Below are 16,620 nucleotides of genomic sequence, written 5' to 3'. Positions count from 1 at the left end.
ATATTTTTCAATGCTGGTGTAAAAATTTCTTTACTTCTAGTATTTTACAGTTTTACAGCTTTTACTTTTTAGTTATCTTAACCTAGTTAATTTTAAGCATACACTAATCATAATATCGAAATTGTCAATGTATAATAAGATTCTTGCTTGTCAGTCCTTTTGTTTAACCACCATCTTTTTTTGTTTTATCCTTGCTTTCTTCTTTCTGCTGACACTGTTTTTTTCAAGGTTGCAGATATTTTTCAATGCTGGTGTAAAAATTTCTTTACTTCTATTATTTTACAGTTTTACATATTTTACTTTTTAGTTATTCAAAGAATACTATGAAAGTCTCATTTTTTTAATATGGGTTTCATATAAGTTAATCTCAAAATGATTGTAGAATGACTTTTTAATGCAACTTCTTAACCGAATAGTAATTCTACGATGCAGTATTCTTAACCTAGTTAATTTTAAGCATACACTGATCATATTATCAAAATTGTCAATGTATAATAAGATTCTTGGTTGTCAGTCCTTTTTGGTTAATCACCATCTGAGTAAATTTTGGTTTTTCTCATATTAATCCATGTTAGCTTGACACTAGACACAATTTTAGCATCATTTCTGAATGATCCTAAAGAAGCCACGAAATGGGCATCCAAGGTTGTTTCTTGATAAGTTGAGGACCATAAGAGGTGAAACACAGTTTCTTGATAATAAACTCAAGATCTTTGTACTTATTAATCCATGTGGAACTATTCCTTAACACTCCTCATGTGTAGGCCCTCTTTTGTGGCTCTACAAGTGGATAGTTTAGGTGTAAGCCCACATATGAGTACCTGCTCTGATACCATGTTAAATTGGGTCCAAGGCTTATCCCAAAATGACTAACCAACTTAGGAAACTCTTTCCTAACAAATAAACTCAAGATCTTTGTACTCATTAATCCATGTGGGACTATTCCTTAACACGTGTAATGGTTTATTTCATGTGATAGTCTAGTCTACTTGAATTCTCATGTTTAATGGTAGAGTTTGGGTTCTTCCTATCTACTTGTGTGTGCTTAACCAAGGGTTGAGTTTAGTTAATTGAAGTCTACGGTTGTCTCATACCATATCTCACTGGTTGATCATGAATCCTATACTTCACAAACAACATGTCAAAGACAAGCACTTGGTAGCATTACCTATGCCAAACTTGAAGGTAGTAACTATCTCATGTGACCCGAGCAACCTCCATCTATATTGGTGCTAGGTGAAAAGATAAGTATATCACAAAAGAACAACCGATTGTTCATTCTGTCGACTGGAAGGTAGACAATCTATTAGTCATGTCCTGGCTTCTCACTAGCTTGGAGCCTCACATAAATATGATTAAGTTATCTTTTGCGACTTTGCTAGAGATGTTTGGGTGTTCCTAGAGAAGAGGTTCTCTAAGAATCATAGTATGTCGATAAGTTAGATAACATCATATAATGGATTAGATAAATTCAATCACTAGTGAGCCACTAAAACAGATAGAAAAACATAAATAATAAGTTTTGGACTTTTTTATAAAGCTCAGACCTGGCTGGTTGAACCGGGTTTGATGGGGCAGGGTCCCTTGTTGGGTTTACAAGTCCGAAACACTCTTGCTGCCTATGATTGGGATCTACTCACCCTTCCACGTGCTAAATTCTTCATTTGGTTTGCCTGTAGAAACAAAATCTTAACTTTTGACTCTTTAATTCGACGGGGCACCCCTATCTTAGACCCTCTCTACCCTTTCTGCAAAAATACTCCAGAAACAACAACCCATGTTCTTTTGTCATGTCAGTTTGCCTACCTGGTCTGGACTTCTCTTCTAAGCAAAATTGGCCTCCAGTATTGTGCCTCCGAAAACATAGCTGACATTGTCCTCTCACTCGTTAGCTCCAAACTCCAAAAGTTAGGTAAAATGATAATATCTTGTTGTGTTGGACATAATTTGGGATCTCTGGAAATAACATAATAGGAGGAAATTCAAATTCAAAACTTGTCCTATTGAGGTTTTGACTGAGCAAATCTCTAGCCAAGTTTCTGTTTGGCTCCTAAATAAAAAAGAATTCAAAAAATTCAGATGAATCTTGCAGACTATCGCTGGGCTGTTTCCGTCCTCTCGCCACCCAACTATGGCTACATGGGACCCCCCTCCTCTCGGGCACACAAATCTCAATTTTAATGGAAGGTCTCTCAGCTGCCCAGGACCAACTGGATTCGGTGGTGTTATACACAAAGGAAATGGTGACCTCCTCTTCTCATATGCAGGCCCCCTCGACAACTTAAATTCTACCACAACAAAACTCTCTGGTCTTTTGCACAAGCTCAAAATCTTCTCTAGCCACCTTTTTGGTCCCCTTTATATTTAAGGCGATTCAAAAGTGGTCATCAATTGGTGTGAAAACTATAGCCAACCCCCATGGTGTCATTGGGATATGTTCAATGAAACATGTAATTTATTTTCCCTGTTAAACTGTAAATGGAATCACATTCTGCGCTCTACTAATCACCTGGCAGACTCCCAAGCCAAAGCGGGCATTTCTCTCCAACACTATGTTGTGGAGTCAGGCCCTCAAGGCTAGGTTTGTAATTTTCTCAATTTTCTTATCAATATACGTACTATTCATAAAAAAAACACTCGGATAAGAGTCAATCAGCGGGATTAGTTGGTTCATCCAGTGAATCAACTAATCCAACCTCATCGAATAGGAGAGGGATGCGATGGAAAGGAGCAGTCAAAGTTCACTCGATCTTACTGGGGAGGAGGCTCTACCATGCTCACCATCAACGACAAGGAGGGCAAAGCTCCTCTCTGAAAAACACAACAATAGGAGTGAAGAACCTAGTGCTGCCCTCCCCTTCCCCCTCTCACTATATCTCTAAAAAAATGGTGAGAACAAAGGAAAAGTGAGGGGAAGTTTTGCCCCTTTCTACCCCTCTACAGACAACATGGGAGGGATCCCCCGCCGTCCTCATCATTATAAGATGGCAAGAAGGATGGGGGATTACTCCCCCATTAATGACAAATGAAAAGTGGGAAGAGGGTGGAGCCCCAACTCTCACCCCTTCTTTGGGCTACAAGGGAGTATGAAGTCAGCTCTGGTTCAACTGGTAGTTACACTCAGTTGAATCGGGTTTGAACCAGGGGTTGGGTTGAATAACATTGGTTTGGGTTACTTGGTTAGTGCATTCTTTGGGCCCAAAATATGGGACAATGAGATCTTAGATTTTGGCCAACCCAGATCCACCAAAATTTTGAGGAGATAATGTCAAGGTTAAAGCGGGTTTACCTTTGTGGTACTTTGTTTGAAGTCAAACAAGATGGTAGAGAATAAGGGAGTGGTCGGTGTTCATTGTGGGCGGTTTAATCTCAATTTTGAAAAATTTTGAGACCACTATGGGACACATTTGACACATCAATAGGGGTGAATCGAGTAGCCTCAGAAGGTACTTCAAACTCAGGCATACTTATTATTAGGAAAGATGAAGTTCACCACCTTGCGATATAATTCATGCAAATTCCAACTACTCCACAAGGGACACCTTGGCTGTCCTCCTCCAATGCAAGTACTACTTTGGCTTACCTACATTCATATTACTTGCATCCTTTTCTCCCACCTCCTGGGTCATTTATTTTGAGGCCTCCAAACATATCAAGTAACTCTAAACTTTATTCTTATCTATCTGCTTATTATCTACTGAAGTAGTATGAGTAAGATCTCTTGTAACTAATGAACCCAAGGCAAATTCTTCATCATATGAACCAATGCCAATATCAGTCAGTAAATAGTAAGCCCATGGCAAGCAACTGAGGATTTCTTCTTTAAAAATAATGTCTCAATCAAAGAGACACAATAGTAGCTGTGCTAATGAGCCAATGCCCAAATAACACATACCAAGCATGTTGTAATATAGCAGTGGATAACTGGTAAATAGTAAAAGTCCTTAGGAGTAATAAGGAGACATGAGATAATCTGCGGTAAATCCATCCTTGAATAAAGAAGATGTGCACCAAATAATAAGCTGGAATCGAGTAATAAGCTGCCAATAAGTTGAACCAATTGTTAAGTTGTGGAGCTTAATCAACACCAACGCTGAGTTGGTTCACAGATCGGCCTTCGTAGTAAGGTTGTCGTGGGGGTTGGAAGGGGAGCGGAGCCCCTGCCCGGTCTACAATATATTAACTATTATTTCATTAAGGGCAGTATGAAAATTTTACTCTTGTATTGTGGTTGCCCTAATTTTCTCTTTATAATTGAGGGGCACCGCTATTAGGGTTTTATCATCACCGAGGAGTTGGAGTTGCAGCCTGAGAGAGGTTAGAGAAAACACATGTAAGTGTGTGTGATTTCTCTTGTAAACTATTTCATCTTTATAGTGGATTACTGTAGCGACGAAAGATAGGACGCAGTCTCACCTTGATGCAAGCCTGTATAAATCTTGTTGTATTTTTGTGTTTTTTTTCCTTTCTTCTGTGATTATTATTATTTCTCTCATTAGTTTGGAATTAGGACATCTAATTCCTAACACCAATTTTTGTTAATCTTCTAAAAACGAATAACTAAACTAAGTGTTGCCGGTTCCAAGAGCAGCTACAAGGTGTTCTAACAAACAGAGGAGTGAATAACAGTAATGGTTGTTGCTTCCACGCTTACTGCATCAGTGATTAATTCAGACACCAAATCGAGAGCTAGCCATATTAAACCAACTAATTAGCAACCAACAATGTAAGTGTCCTTTTTCTGAATATAGTCCACGCTTAGAGATGTAATTACATAATGAAACTGATTCTAAAAGGCAAGATAAAAAATTGAAGGCAAAGTGTGAGGCTACACTGGTTATAGCTTGAAAGGATTTCAACAAGTGATAGGCTGAGCAAGGCTGCTCACTTCATAAGGGGATAAGTAAATTGAGTGTTGCTCCAACAAGTAGTTAATATGCTGCAAGGATTTCTCCTAACCAGAGAAGAAACACACGTTTTTAATATGATCTTAGATTAGAATTTCCTTACATAGATATTTTTGTAATTTGCAGCATTAAATCAAGTAACTATTTTTTTTGGGAAGTTGTCATAATTCAGAATAGGAACACTTCTTCTCTTTGACAAATAAATCAAGGAATGTTTATGAAAATAAGTTGTTCTAAAGATTCTTTCTAGATATTGTTAGTTAAATAAACAAAAAACAAAGCTGTTCCAAAAGAGTTAAAAGTGTGCAATGGGGGAGTTTTTAAGTGTCTCCTAGTCATTCAATTTCATTTTAATTCAGCCAAAAATAAGTCAACACCCAAAATGTGTTTTAATTTCAGATTGCATGATCTCTTGAAAATCGTGTTCTTTTCTACATAGATATGGCTGAATTCCGATTTTTTTGTAGGCTATCTTTGCTCTGTTATTTAGCCATTAAATTCAGAAAAAAATTCGTTCTTCAATTTCTAAAACTCATCTTTGTTGCTGGATTCAATCTTCTCATGAAGAGTGTTAAGTTTGTTTTTCAAATAAATGAAACCCTAAAATAAGGTTTGAAGTTAATTGTTGAAGAAAGTTGTTTGTTAAAGCCGTTGGATGATAAGGCCCAAGCCTACACGACCAAGGAAGGCCCACATATCAAAGTGTATTAGAAGATGGGCCCAAGCCCATAAGACCAAGGAAGACCCATGCAACCAAGAGATATAAAAGAGGGGCTCAAAGTCCATAGATCAAGGAGAAGGCCCATAGGCCCACATACAATATGGCAGGATGGTAAATAAAGGGTCATCTCATAGAGATGGATTTGATGTAATTAAGTTAAAGTTTCAGGGTTAAAACCCTAAACTCTAAACCCTAAGTTCAGGGGTATTATTGAAATACAGTAGTTTCATAAATCTATAAATAGATCTTCAAGGGAAGGGTTAGTATAACCCATTCCATTACCCTTCTTCCCCCAGTTTTCTCCCAATGAGTTTCTTTCCTTTTTTCTCCATGAGCTAAATTCATGGAGTCCTGAAAATCAACATGGTATCAGAGCTGTGATTTTCAAGACTCCGGCTATGGTTTTTTAGGTTTCATTCTCTTCCGTTTAGGATTAGAATTTTTTTTCTATTTTATTTATTAGTCTCGTGCACTAGTTTTTTGCTTTGATCTTCTTGATTAAATCATCATCCACCATGCCTGTATGCTCTCTCTCTGCACACTTTACAGTTGATCGGAGGCTGGAGTTTCCTCCCAACTACTGCACCCAGTAGGGCATCTCAGGGGGTTCAACAGCGGTTGGAAGCTCTACCAGGCAGAGCGGACCAATGCACCACGATTTTGCTTATTCCAACAGTCAACGTATTCTGGCTCCAACTCGAAGAAGCTGTTGGTGAGTATTCTCCAGTTCTGGGACGTCGACATCACTTTCTCCATGACAAAGTCGTGCATGGGACCCGATGGCTCTGGGTAGTTGAAAGGGGGGGGGGGGGGGGGGGGGGGGGGGGGGGGGGGGAAGTTGGCTTTGGTGAACTGCATCCCAGGGAAGCATGAGTCGAAGAAAGGTTGGTCGTTTGAAAAAATGTTTTTATGAGGGCGGTTCCTTCTTACGCGAGTGGTAATGGTGGTTGCGAAGTTGATCATTCCGTAGAGAAAGAGTCTTGGAAAACCCAGCTCGGAGGCCGACTCCAGCGTCCAACCGAGGAAGCCATCGGAGACGAGGCAATCGATGCGTGGCAGGTTCTTGAGGACTTGCTCAAAGTGCGGGCGTAGCAGCTTCACGGCTTCCGAACACCAGCACTGAGTTGCCGTTTCTGGAATGTTTTTGCTGAGATATTTGTTGTTAATCCTTCCATTTCAGAAGCTTGCTTTATGGAAAGATGCCGTCCGAAGACGCTCTCTTGGTTTATTAATGGCCGAATCTTTCTTCTCTGGCTAGAAGCCGAAACTTTCACGGTTGCATCATTGGTTTTTCGTCTCTTTGTGCTGGGAAGAAGCTTCGATACCATATTTATTTTCAGGACTCCATGAATTTAGCTCATGGAGAAAAAAGGAAAGAAACTCATTGGTATCAGAGCTGGCACTTACGTTGAGAGTTCGAATCCTAGAGGGGGCGACCAATTTATACAAAAATTTTATACATCATTTGCAGCAAGCTGGGAGTTCATGTTGCTCTCTCACCCTAGCTTGAGGGGGAGTGTTGGAAGATAGGGCCCAAGCCTACACGACCAAGGAAGACCCACATATCCAAGTGTATTAGAAGATGGGCCCAAGCCCATAAGAGCAAGGAAGACCCATGCAACAAAGAGATATAAAAGACGGGCTCAAAGTCCACAAATCATGGAGAAGGCCCATAGGCCCACATACAAGATGACAGGATGGTAAATAAATGGTCATCTCATAGAGATGGTTTTAATGTAATTAAGTTAAAGTTTCAGGGTTAAAACCCTAAACTCTAAACCCTAAGTTCAGGGGTATTATTAAAATACAGTAGTTTCATAAATCTATAAATAGATCTTCAAGGGAAGAGTTAGTATTATCAATTCCATAACCCTTCTTCCTCCAGTTTTCTCCCAATGAGTTTCTTTCCCTTTTTCTCCATGAGCTAAATTCATGGAGTCCTGAAAATAAAAAAAAGTCAGCCTAAATCCCTCCTTAAAGGTGTATTTTTCGTGGGCTAATTATGAATTTTTTCCATCATTGAATTATTGTTTAATTACTGGTTTTGTAAAAAGTAAGGTTTTTGGTGGTGAAAGAAGAGAAAAGTGAGAAAACGAGAGAAAGAGAAGAGAGATACTCAGTGAAAAGCTAAAAGAAGGCTTGTTGGGGGTCTACACTATTCCCAACTCTACATTTTTAATGAAACACAATTTTACCTAAATATGCCCAACATGTCTTTTGCAACTACATAATACTATTCAGGTTTTGACCCTAATCTTGTCGTCTTACCACTAAGTTGGATAAATTGCTTATAGAAACCTCATGATTTTTAGAGGTCCACAAACCGTACATACTAACTGATGCAGTTCCTTAGTTGCTTTAGCATGGTAGAGCACAACTCCGTTTCGTTTTCTACCTCGTAGCGTAACCGAGCATATTAGGTTGCTAACAGATTCATTGTTTGTCATATTCTACAATATTATGTCTTTAACACTATTTAAAGACACTAATTAACTACTATTAAATTTTACTATTCATAAAAAAACTTTTAAAAAATTACTATTCAAAACTTATTGTACACTAATTAACTATTAAAAATTATTGTTCACAAATTACTATTCATGATTACTATTCAAACATACCAACATTGTTTATAGATACACATACTATTCATACGTACTAAGAAAATTTAAAATAATACAAATACAAATCCTACAATATTCATACTAAAAACAAAATAAATACTAAAATACACCTCGGATTACCTACCGATCACTAGTTGGTTCCCTATTTTTACTTTGCCATAATGGCTTAAATGGCACATACTATGTTGTTGCCGAAAATCGCCTTTGGCGGAATCTTCTATGCCGGAAATCGCCTTCTTCTTCGCTTTGATTTCTTTATTCATTTTTCCTATGCTTGGTGGATAAAGGAGAGTTGAATTTATAGTTTTTTCGGCTTTGAATTTTTTCTGTTTTGTCCTTTAAAGTAATGGTCATGAGAAAAAGTGAATGGATATTTTTGAATTTTTCTTTAGTTCCATTTTTTCCCTTGCATTATTTTTCGGTGGTACCGAAAATAAGGGTATTTTGGTCTTTTTATGTTGTGACGTCATTTTTGCTGACGTAGGAGCATCGTCTTTTCTATCGTCATGTTGACATGATTTTTTTTACGGTGATCAACATCGTTTCCCGATGTGTTGCTGACATCTTTATTGCAAAAAGAGGTCTTTAGCAAAGATTTTCTTCTCACAAAATTTGCAGGAGTGTTTTTCGCCAAACGCTCCTTGAGCAATTTCACAATATTTTCCCTTTGTGCTTTTAGTGCTAGGAAAATTTCCAAGTCTAATTTTCCTTTTGACTTCTTCAAGTGCTTTTTGGATAGGAGTAGGAGTCTCCTCGAAACTTTTGGAAACGATCGTCAATGGAATGGATGTTTTGTAGATGAACTCTTTCTTCTTTAAGATCAGTCTCTAAAGATACTGAACTATATTCCTTATTCCAATTGTGCGACGATAACACCACTTAGATTTTGGGTAGTCCTTCATCTTCGGCTTAATTTTTGGATTGAACTGGGGAAGTTCACCATCCTTTTCAAGTGCTTCAATAGTAATTACAGAAAAACTCATTAAGAACTTATCGGGCCAGTGATGTCAGCAATTGTCGAAATGAATTGTAATTGGATTGACTTGCTTTTAACCACTGTATTGAATGCCTTGCAAGTTTCAATACTTTCTTTAGGTAATAACTCCAAAGGTGTCCAATCGTTCACTTGTAAGAGAGTTTGACCGATGAAGCCATAATTGAATAGCATCCGAATATACTTGGGCTCAGTTTTTGGGTATATGACTGTCCTATTCCAGAGTCCACTGGTATCAGTAGTCATAAAGGGAGTAGGAATCCCTTCACCAATTCTTTGATTTTACACTTGGAATTGTGTTTGATGATCAATAGTCTCCTTAGAACTAGCACAAACATGTGTTTTGGGCCTTAGTGATAGTTATTCAGAGATGATATTAGTGAGTTTAAGCGGCCTTATTTTTCAAAGAAAATCAAACTCACTTTGCTCACTATTTTCTGGTTTACTCAGGCTTTTCAACCGAGTGAACTTAGATGGGATAACCAAATGTGCTTTGAAAGATTTTTCTTTCGCAAGCACTTCCGTTTCCTCTTGTGGAGGATCCGTTTTAACCACTTCCTTCCCAGCTCGAGACTAGTAGGTAGAAATCCCCAATTCCTCTGGGTATAGTTCTCATTTACTCTTTCATGAAGGATTAAGAGATTATCAAACAAAGATTGTAATGTAGATAGCAAAATTGTTAGAGTTGAGATTGATGTTACCAAATCATGAAGTCAGTCGTTGATCGGGTCAGTTGCCATTTCTTTTTACCTCTCTGCAAGCTCACGAGTTAGAGTATCAGGTAAATAATTCTTTTCTCCTTTAATATGTTCAGTAGTAAAGGAAAATTGGAAAAACCATTGTTGCCATCGGAGTAATCTTCCTCGGCAAAGAGAATCTTCGAGGTTTTGTTTCATGAAGTCTATAAAGTTTTTAAAATTGGTACGAACTAAAAATTTCTTCTAATAATTATAATTTATGAAGAGAAGTTATACTTGGATGAAAGGTATTTAATTCTAATTTCATAAGGTGAAAATTTCATGTCAATTCGATCTATATTTTAAGATATATTCGCATTGGAAGGGTCAAAGGTCATATTGGTATCTCAATGCATTGAAAAATCCGAATTTAAGCTGATTATTTTGCGTCACTATTTGAGTTGCTATATTAGAAAAATATCTCCATTTGCCCTGGTTTAAGGGCTTATTACTATATTTACATTATTTGGGCTTATTACTGCATCTATAATATTTGGTTCAAGCTGGGATCGCTGTCATTACCTCCCAGCTTGAGGGGGAGAAATAGAAGAAGTACAAGAAAAGGTATTTTATTCCAGATATTGTGCATAAAGTTTATGTGACCAAAATATTAAAAAAGAGGGAGCACAAATGAAGCCTGTGCATCTAAGAAGAAATTTTTATATCGGATTATTTCATGGGTTCTTTTACAAATTTTATTATTTGGTTCGTGTTATATGTGTTGGAAGATGGTCGTGTTATATTCAGTTGCAGCTATTATGTCTCTTTAGGGACATTATTATTAAAGAAGAGGTGGCCTCATACCATTATTTATTTGTCCCCATAAAAAATATAAAAAATGTTAACAGTTGGGATTCCATGACAGAGGAACTTAATACCCCATCAAAAATATAAAAAATGTCAATGGTAGGGATTCCATGACGGAGGAACTTATAACCCCGTAAAAAATATCAAATGTCAATGGTTGGGATTCCATGACGGAGGAACTAAATACCCCGTAAAAAATATAAAAAAATGTCAATTGTTGGGATTCCATGACGGAGGAACTTAATTCCCTGTCAAAAATATCAAATGTCAACGGTTGGAACACCATGACGGATGAATTGGCTAGCTGGGCCTCATGGAAGAGAGCACCAGTGTGAGGGAGAGTGTTGGAAGATTGGAAGACTGCCATTTTATACAAAAAGATTATATGCATCATTTGCAGCAAGCTGGGAGTTCTTGATGTTCTCATCCCCAGCTTGAGGGGAATTGTTGGAAGATAGGGCCCAAACCCACACGACTAAGGAAAACCCACATATCTAAGAGTATTGTAAGATAGGCCACACGACCAAGGAAGGCCCGCAAATCTAAGAGTATTGTAAGATGGGCCCAAGCACATGAGAAGTAAGACCCACCATGATTACCACAAGTTGGCATCCTTATCACATAAGTTGGAAAATCAAGGACTCACAAAGATATAAGCTGACATCTTTATCTTATGGTCACATCCTAGAAGAGGTCTAGTTTGAGCTATGTTTGCCTTTTATTTATATTAATTTATTTAATTATGCTAAAATTTATCTTTAAGTGTTAGTATTTAGGTGTAATTGGAACAAATGTAGTTTTATTGTAATTGGACTCTACTACCTTCCTTGATTATAAATAGAGGTTCATGTACTTTGATTATAATAAGTTAATAAGTCAATAAGTATTTTCCTTTTCCATAAATTCAACAGGAGGGACACGGTGATGGAGGTCTAAACAATGTATAGACACACTACCTACATTAATAGGAGTGACACTACCTACAAAAGATAGGAGTGTGCCGAACATCTAGCATGAGTTATTTGACTGGATTAAAGAGCAATGTCATGCGACTTGAAGTGAATTTACTCTCACTTTTATTATGCCAGTTGGGCCTCATGAACGAGAGCACCAACGTGAGGGGGAGTGTTGGAAGATGTGCCACATGATACAAAAAAAAATTTATACATCATTTGCAGCAAGTTGGGAGTTCATGTTGTTCTCTCACTCCCAGCTTGAGGGGGAATATTAGAAGATAAGGCCCAAGCCCACACGACCAAGGAAAGCTCACATATCCAAAAGTGTCAAAAGATGGGCCCAAGCCCATAAGACCAAGGAAGACCCACACATCCAAGAGATGTGGAAGATGGGTTCAAGCCCATATATCAAGGAGAAGGCCCACATACCCATCCTATGATGGCAGGATGGTAAATAAAGAGTCATCTCATAGAGATCGCATTGATGTAATTAGGTTAAAGTTCCAGGGTTAAAACCCTAAACCCTAAACCCTAAGTTTAGGGGTATTATTGTAATACATTAGTTTGATTAATCTATAAATTGAGCGTTAGGGGCTGGGTTAGGAAATCACGTCCATAACCTCTTCTTCATCTGGTTTTATCCCAATGAGTCACTTTCTATTTTTCTCCATGAGCTAAATCCATGGAGTCTTGAAAATCAACAAGACCATCATTCTAAAGTTTTTTCAGACCAGGTAGATTCAAAAAGTGTGTGAACTTCTATTTCAGCAGTTTCTACAATGAGGAGGGGTTCTAAGGGTGGAACCTCACCACTTTTGTTGCACTTTTGGAAACGTTGATGGAGTGTGTGAGCATTTCCAGAAATTGCATAAGCCTGTGAGGCCTTAATTGCATAGGCAAACACAATATCTCCATTAATTTCTCGTCTTGTATGATACTTTAGACGATAATATTCAGATGTTTGTTCTATGGGTGTGTGGAACATTAGCCAAGTGTTTCCTAGAACTAGTTTGGTCCTGTATTAATTGTATATCCTAGGTTTAGTAATGAAAGAATAAAAAAAATTGTTTCCAATGTCGAGGTGAATTTTTTCGGGCTTCATGTGGAAGTGTCAAAATTTTGCCTGAGCCGATTGTGACTCAAGGTGGTTCTGGAAGGGGTTTCCACAGATATTTTGGAAGTAGTGCATGTTGGGCTAGACAATAGGTACTTCCTGTATCAACGAGAGGTTGATTTCTGTAGAAGTTAGGATCCCATGAGAAGGACTCTAGGTTAACGTGGAAGAAAAAGGAGAGAAAAGAGAGAGGAGAGAGGAAGGAGAAGGACGTGAGAGAGGAGAATTTGGATTAAGAGAAGGAGAGAATGCATCAAGGGAGAAGAGAGGGTGGTTGGATGATTCTAAAAGAGAGGAGAAGGCTTGAATGCCTTACCTCTTAGCCAAAACTTTCATTTATAGTGTTACAATGCCCTTAGGGCTACATCTCAATAGATTAAAAGACATAAATAGACAACATATTTACATCTTTATGCCATCCTTATGGGACTTATAATAGATTACCACTTTGCCACTCCTTTGACTTGTATGCTTCTAGCCTTGAGCATGTTGACTTGAACCCATCTTCCAACACTCCCCTTCAAGTGGAGGAGAAGATACATCATAAATACCCAGCTTGCCACATATATAAGATAGAATTTTGGATATTACCGGTTTGGTGAGGATATCAGCTACTTACTCTTGAGATGAAAACATATTTAAGAAAGATTATTCCTGTTTGAATCTTTTCCTATATATAATGACAATCTACCTCAATATGTTTAGTTCTTTCATGGAAGACTGGATTTGACGTAATGTGAATAGCTGCTTGATTATCATCACAATGTAGGCCCATGGAGCCTCCTTTATAAAATCCCAATTCGGTAAGAAGAGTCTTTATCCATAAAAGTGCACTTACAATGTGGGCCATAGCTCGGTATTCTGCTTCAGCACTAGATCTTGCAACCACGTTTTGCTTTTTGCTTTTCCATGTGACCAAGTTTCCCCCAACAAGGGTACAATACCCAGACGTAGATTTTCTATCATCGGGTGATCTAGCCCAATTTGCATTTGAGAAGCCTTCTATATTGAAGTCCTCATGTTTTTTATGTAGCAATTCTCTTCCTAGAGCACCTTTTAGGTATCATAGTATTCTCTCCAAAGCTTGTCAGTGAGTAATTTGTGGTTTGTGCATGAATTGACTTACCATGCTCACAACTTATGATATCTGTCCTGGTTACCGTGAGATAGATCAATTTTCCCACGAGTCTTTGATATTTTCCAGTGTCAACCTCTTCTCCAGTTGTAGCACACAATTTTTCATTCGCACAGACGAAAGCCAAATTGTAGAAGCGCTTGACTGAATTTATCAAACCAGGCCCATGAGGACTGTTTAAGCCCATATAATGATTTCTTTAACCGGAATACGAACTCCCCCTCAACCACATATCCTAGTGGTTGGACCATATAAATTTCTTCGTGTATATTACCATTTAAAAATGCATTTTTTACATCAAGTTGATATATGGGGCATGATGAGTTAGCAGCGATAGATAGGATGATATGTACTGAGTTCAGTTTTGCAACTGAAGAGAAGTCTCTTCATAATGTATCCCATAGCACTGAATGTAAACTTTTGCAACGAGTCGTGCTTTAAGACTAGCAACCAACCCATCTGGGTTGTGTTTAACCATAAATACCCATTTACAACCAACGGTCTTTTCCCTTTTGGGAGTGATGCCAATGTCCAGGATTGATTTTCTTCATCCATAGCCGCCTTCCATCTTAGATGCTTCAGGTCCTTCTGATAGGATTGTGGAATGGAAATAGACAAAAGAGAAGCAAGATACTGAACACACTGAGAAGATAGGCAATGAGAAGACATAAAATTGGCAATTGGATGAGAGGTAATACAAGAACGGTGCTCCTTTTGTAATGTAATAGGCCAAGTCTCAAATTAGGTGCAAAAATAGGAAGAGAAAGACTTACCTTGGGTGGATCTGACAACTCCACAGGTGAGGGGACGGTCGGTGCTTCAGGGAGTTGACTAATATCTCCAATAAACGGCATGAGCGGGCATGGAGTGGTAGGAGGAAATGTAAATACAGGAGGAGCCTCATGTGAGGAGTAGAAAGAAGTGTCTTCAAAGAAAGTCACATCCCAGGATACCATCAACCTCCGAAGGGTAGGATTATAACAAATAAATCCTTTCTGAATTTGAGAATTCCCCAAAAAAAATACTCCTCAGAGACCGAGGATCAAGTTTTCTTTTTTGTGGTGAAGTATCATGAACAAAACTTGTGCAACTAAACACTTTAAGAGGAAGAGAAAAAGGATCTTCACCATGAAACAAAATAGAATATGGACTTTGATTGCTAAGCACTGATGAAGGTAACCTATTGATGATAAAACATTTTGTAAGAATAGCACGAGGCCAATAAAAGTAGGGTACCTTCATGAAGTAGAGGAGGCCCCGAGCAACTTCAAGGAGGTGACAATTCTTTCTTTCAACAAAACCATTTTGTTAAGGGGTAATAGGCACATGATGTTTGATGAACAAACCCATTACCCTCACAAATGATTTAAACTCATTAGACAAATATTCCTTAGCATTATCGGATCTAATGATTTGAATTTTCTTCCCAAATTGCGTGTTTACCATTGCATGAAGGTTTTTAAAAATAGAAAAAATTTCTGGTCGTTTTTTACATAAAAAACAACCAAATCACTCAGGTAAAATCGTCAATAAAAGTAACAAAATATTGAACTTGAGAAATGTTAGAGACCTTTAAAGGTCCCCCATACATCTGTGTATTAATGCAAATGGAGCAGCACTGGTAGTTGTGAGACGAGGAGAATATGTACTCCTAATATGCTTACTTAATTGACATGCCTCACAATTGAAAGTAAACAAAGATTTAAGAGATGGAACTAAATAACGAAGTAACGAGATATATGGATGACCAAGCCGGTTGTGCCAAAGTTGAGCTTCGGATGTAGTGGATGAAATAACAGCTACTGGTGGAAGAGTAAAATAGTATAATCTCCCTTTTTCTTGGCCGCCACCAATAACCTATTTCGTAGTTAGATCCTGAAATTTACATGAAGATGGTGAGAAGGTGACAGATCAATTCAATTATTTGGTTCATTAACTAACAGAGAGAAAATTGAATGGAAATCGATGAACAAACAACACATCTTGAAGAGGAATAGACGCGGTAAGAGAGGAGGAACCCTTTCCAATCACCTTGGTTTGGGAACCATTAGTAATAGTAACAGATTTATGAGGAAGACATGGAGACAATGAATGAAGCATGTGTTTGTTACCTGACAAGTGTTTGGAAGCCCAGGAAGAGGTTGAAGAGTAAGAAAGTATACCTAAGACAATGGTAGTGGCAGTAGTAGATCCTGGTGGAGTAGAGGACTCCAATAAGGATTTCAACTTCTAAATTACAGCATAGTCTTCCGCAGTAGTAGTCACATTCCCGGAAGGAGAATCAGCCTGTTCCTCCTTTTTCTCAACATTAACTGAGGCTGAATTTGTTGTGGCCCAACCAGGCTTGCCATGGAGTTTCCAACATGAATCCACAAGGTGGTTCTGACCACTGCAGTATGTGCACAATCGAGGCTTAGTGCGGGAATGAGTCGGACCAGTTCGACCACCCCTATTGCGGCCTCCTTTTGTATTTCAGTTGTGTCCTTGGGATTGGGGTGATGTACCTTGATTACCAGAGAACATAGCTAAAGGAGCATCAATCGGAGAAGGAGGAGATGGATCAGGAATTCGTAACAATGTAGCATTGATGCCATCAAATGAGGAAGAGCAGAAGAACTAAGTAGC

At 38.2% G+C, this 16,620-nt stretch overlaps 2 protein-coding genes across 2 annotated transcripts in view; one reads left to right on the top strand and one right to left on the bottom strand.

Annotated features, from left to right (window-relative positions):
• Window positions 1-16,620, top strand: part of LOC137934161 (MADS-box protein SOC1-like) — a 101,104-nt gene that overhangs the window by 4,424 nt on the left and 80,060 nt on the right. The window lies entirely within an intron of this gene.
• LOC137934169 (UDP-glycosyltransferase 90A1-like) lies at window positions 6,256-14,849 on the bottom strand. The gene is made up of 3 exons (XM_068778422.1): window positions 14,769-14,849; window positions 10,978-11,038; window positions 6,256-6,731 (listed from the first exon to the last, which is right to left on the bottom strand). Exons 1-3 carry the CDS (start codon window positions 14,847-14,849, stop codon window positions 6,256-6,258), a joined length of 618 nt encoding a protein of 205 aa, XP_068634523.1.

Source organism: Aristolochia californica, unplaced genomic scaffold (assembly GCF_029961685.1).
Source record: "Aristolochia californica isolate CCGP_79_NKW_82.1479 unplaced genomic scaffold, dmAriCali1.0.hap1 SCAF_6, whole genome shotgun sequence".
Classification (NCBI taxonomy): domain Eukaryota; kingdom Viridiplantae; phylum Streptophyta; class Magnoliopsida; order Piperales; family Aristolochiaceae; genus Aristolochia; species Aristolochia californica.
The sequence above is the reverse complement of the archived record's forward strand: the minus strand, read 5'-3'. Positions and strand labels throughout refer to the sequence as shown.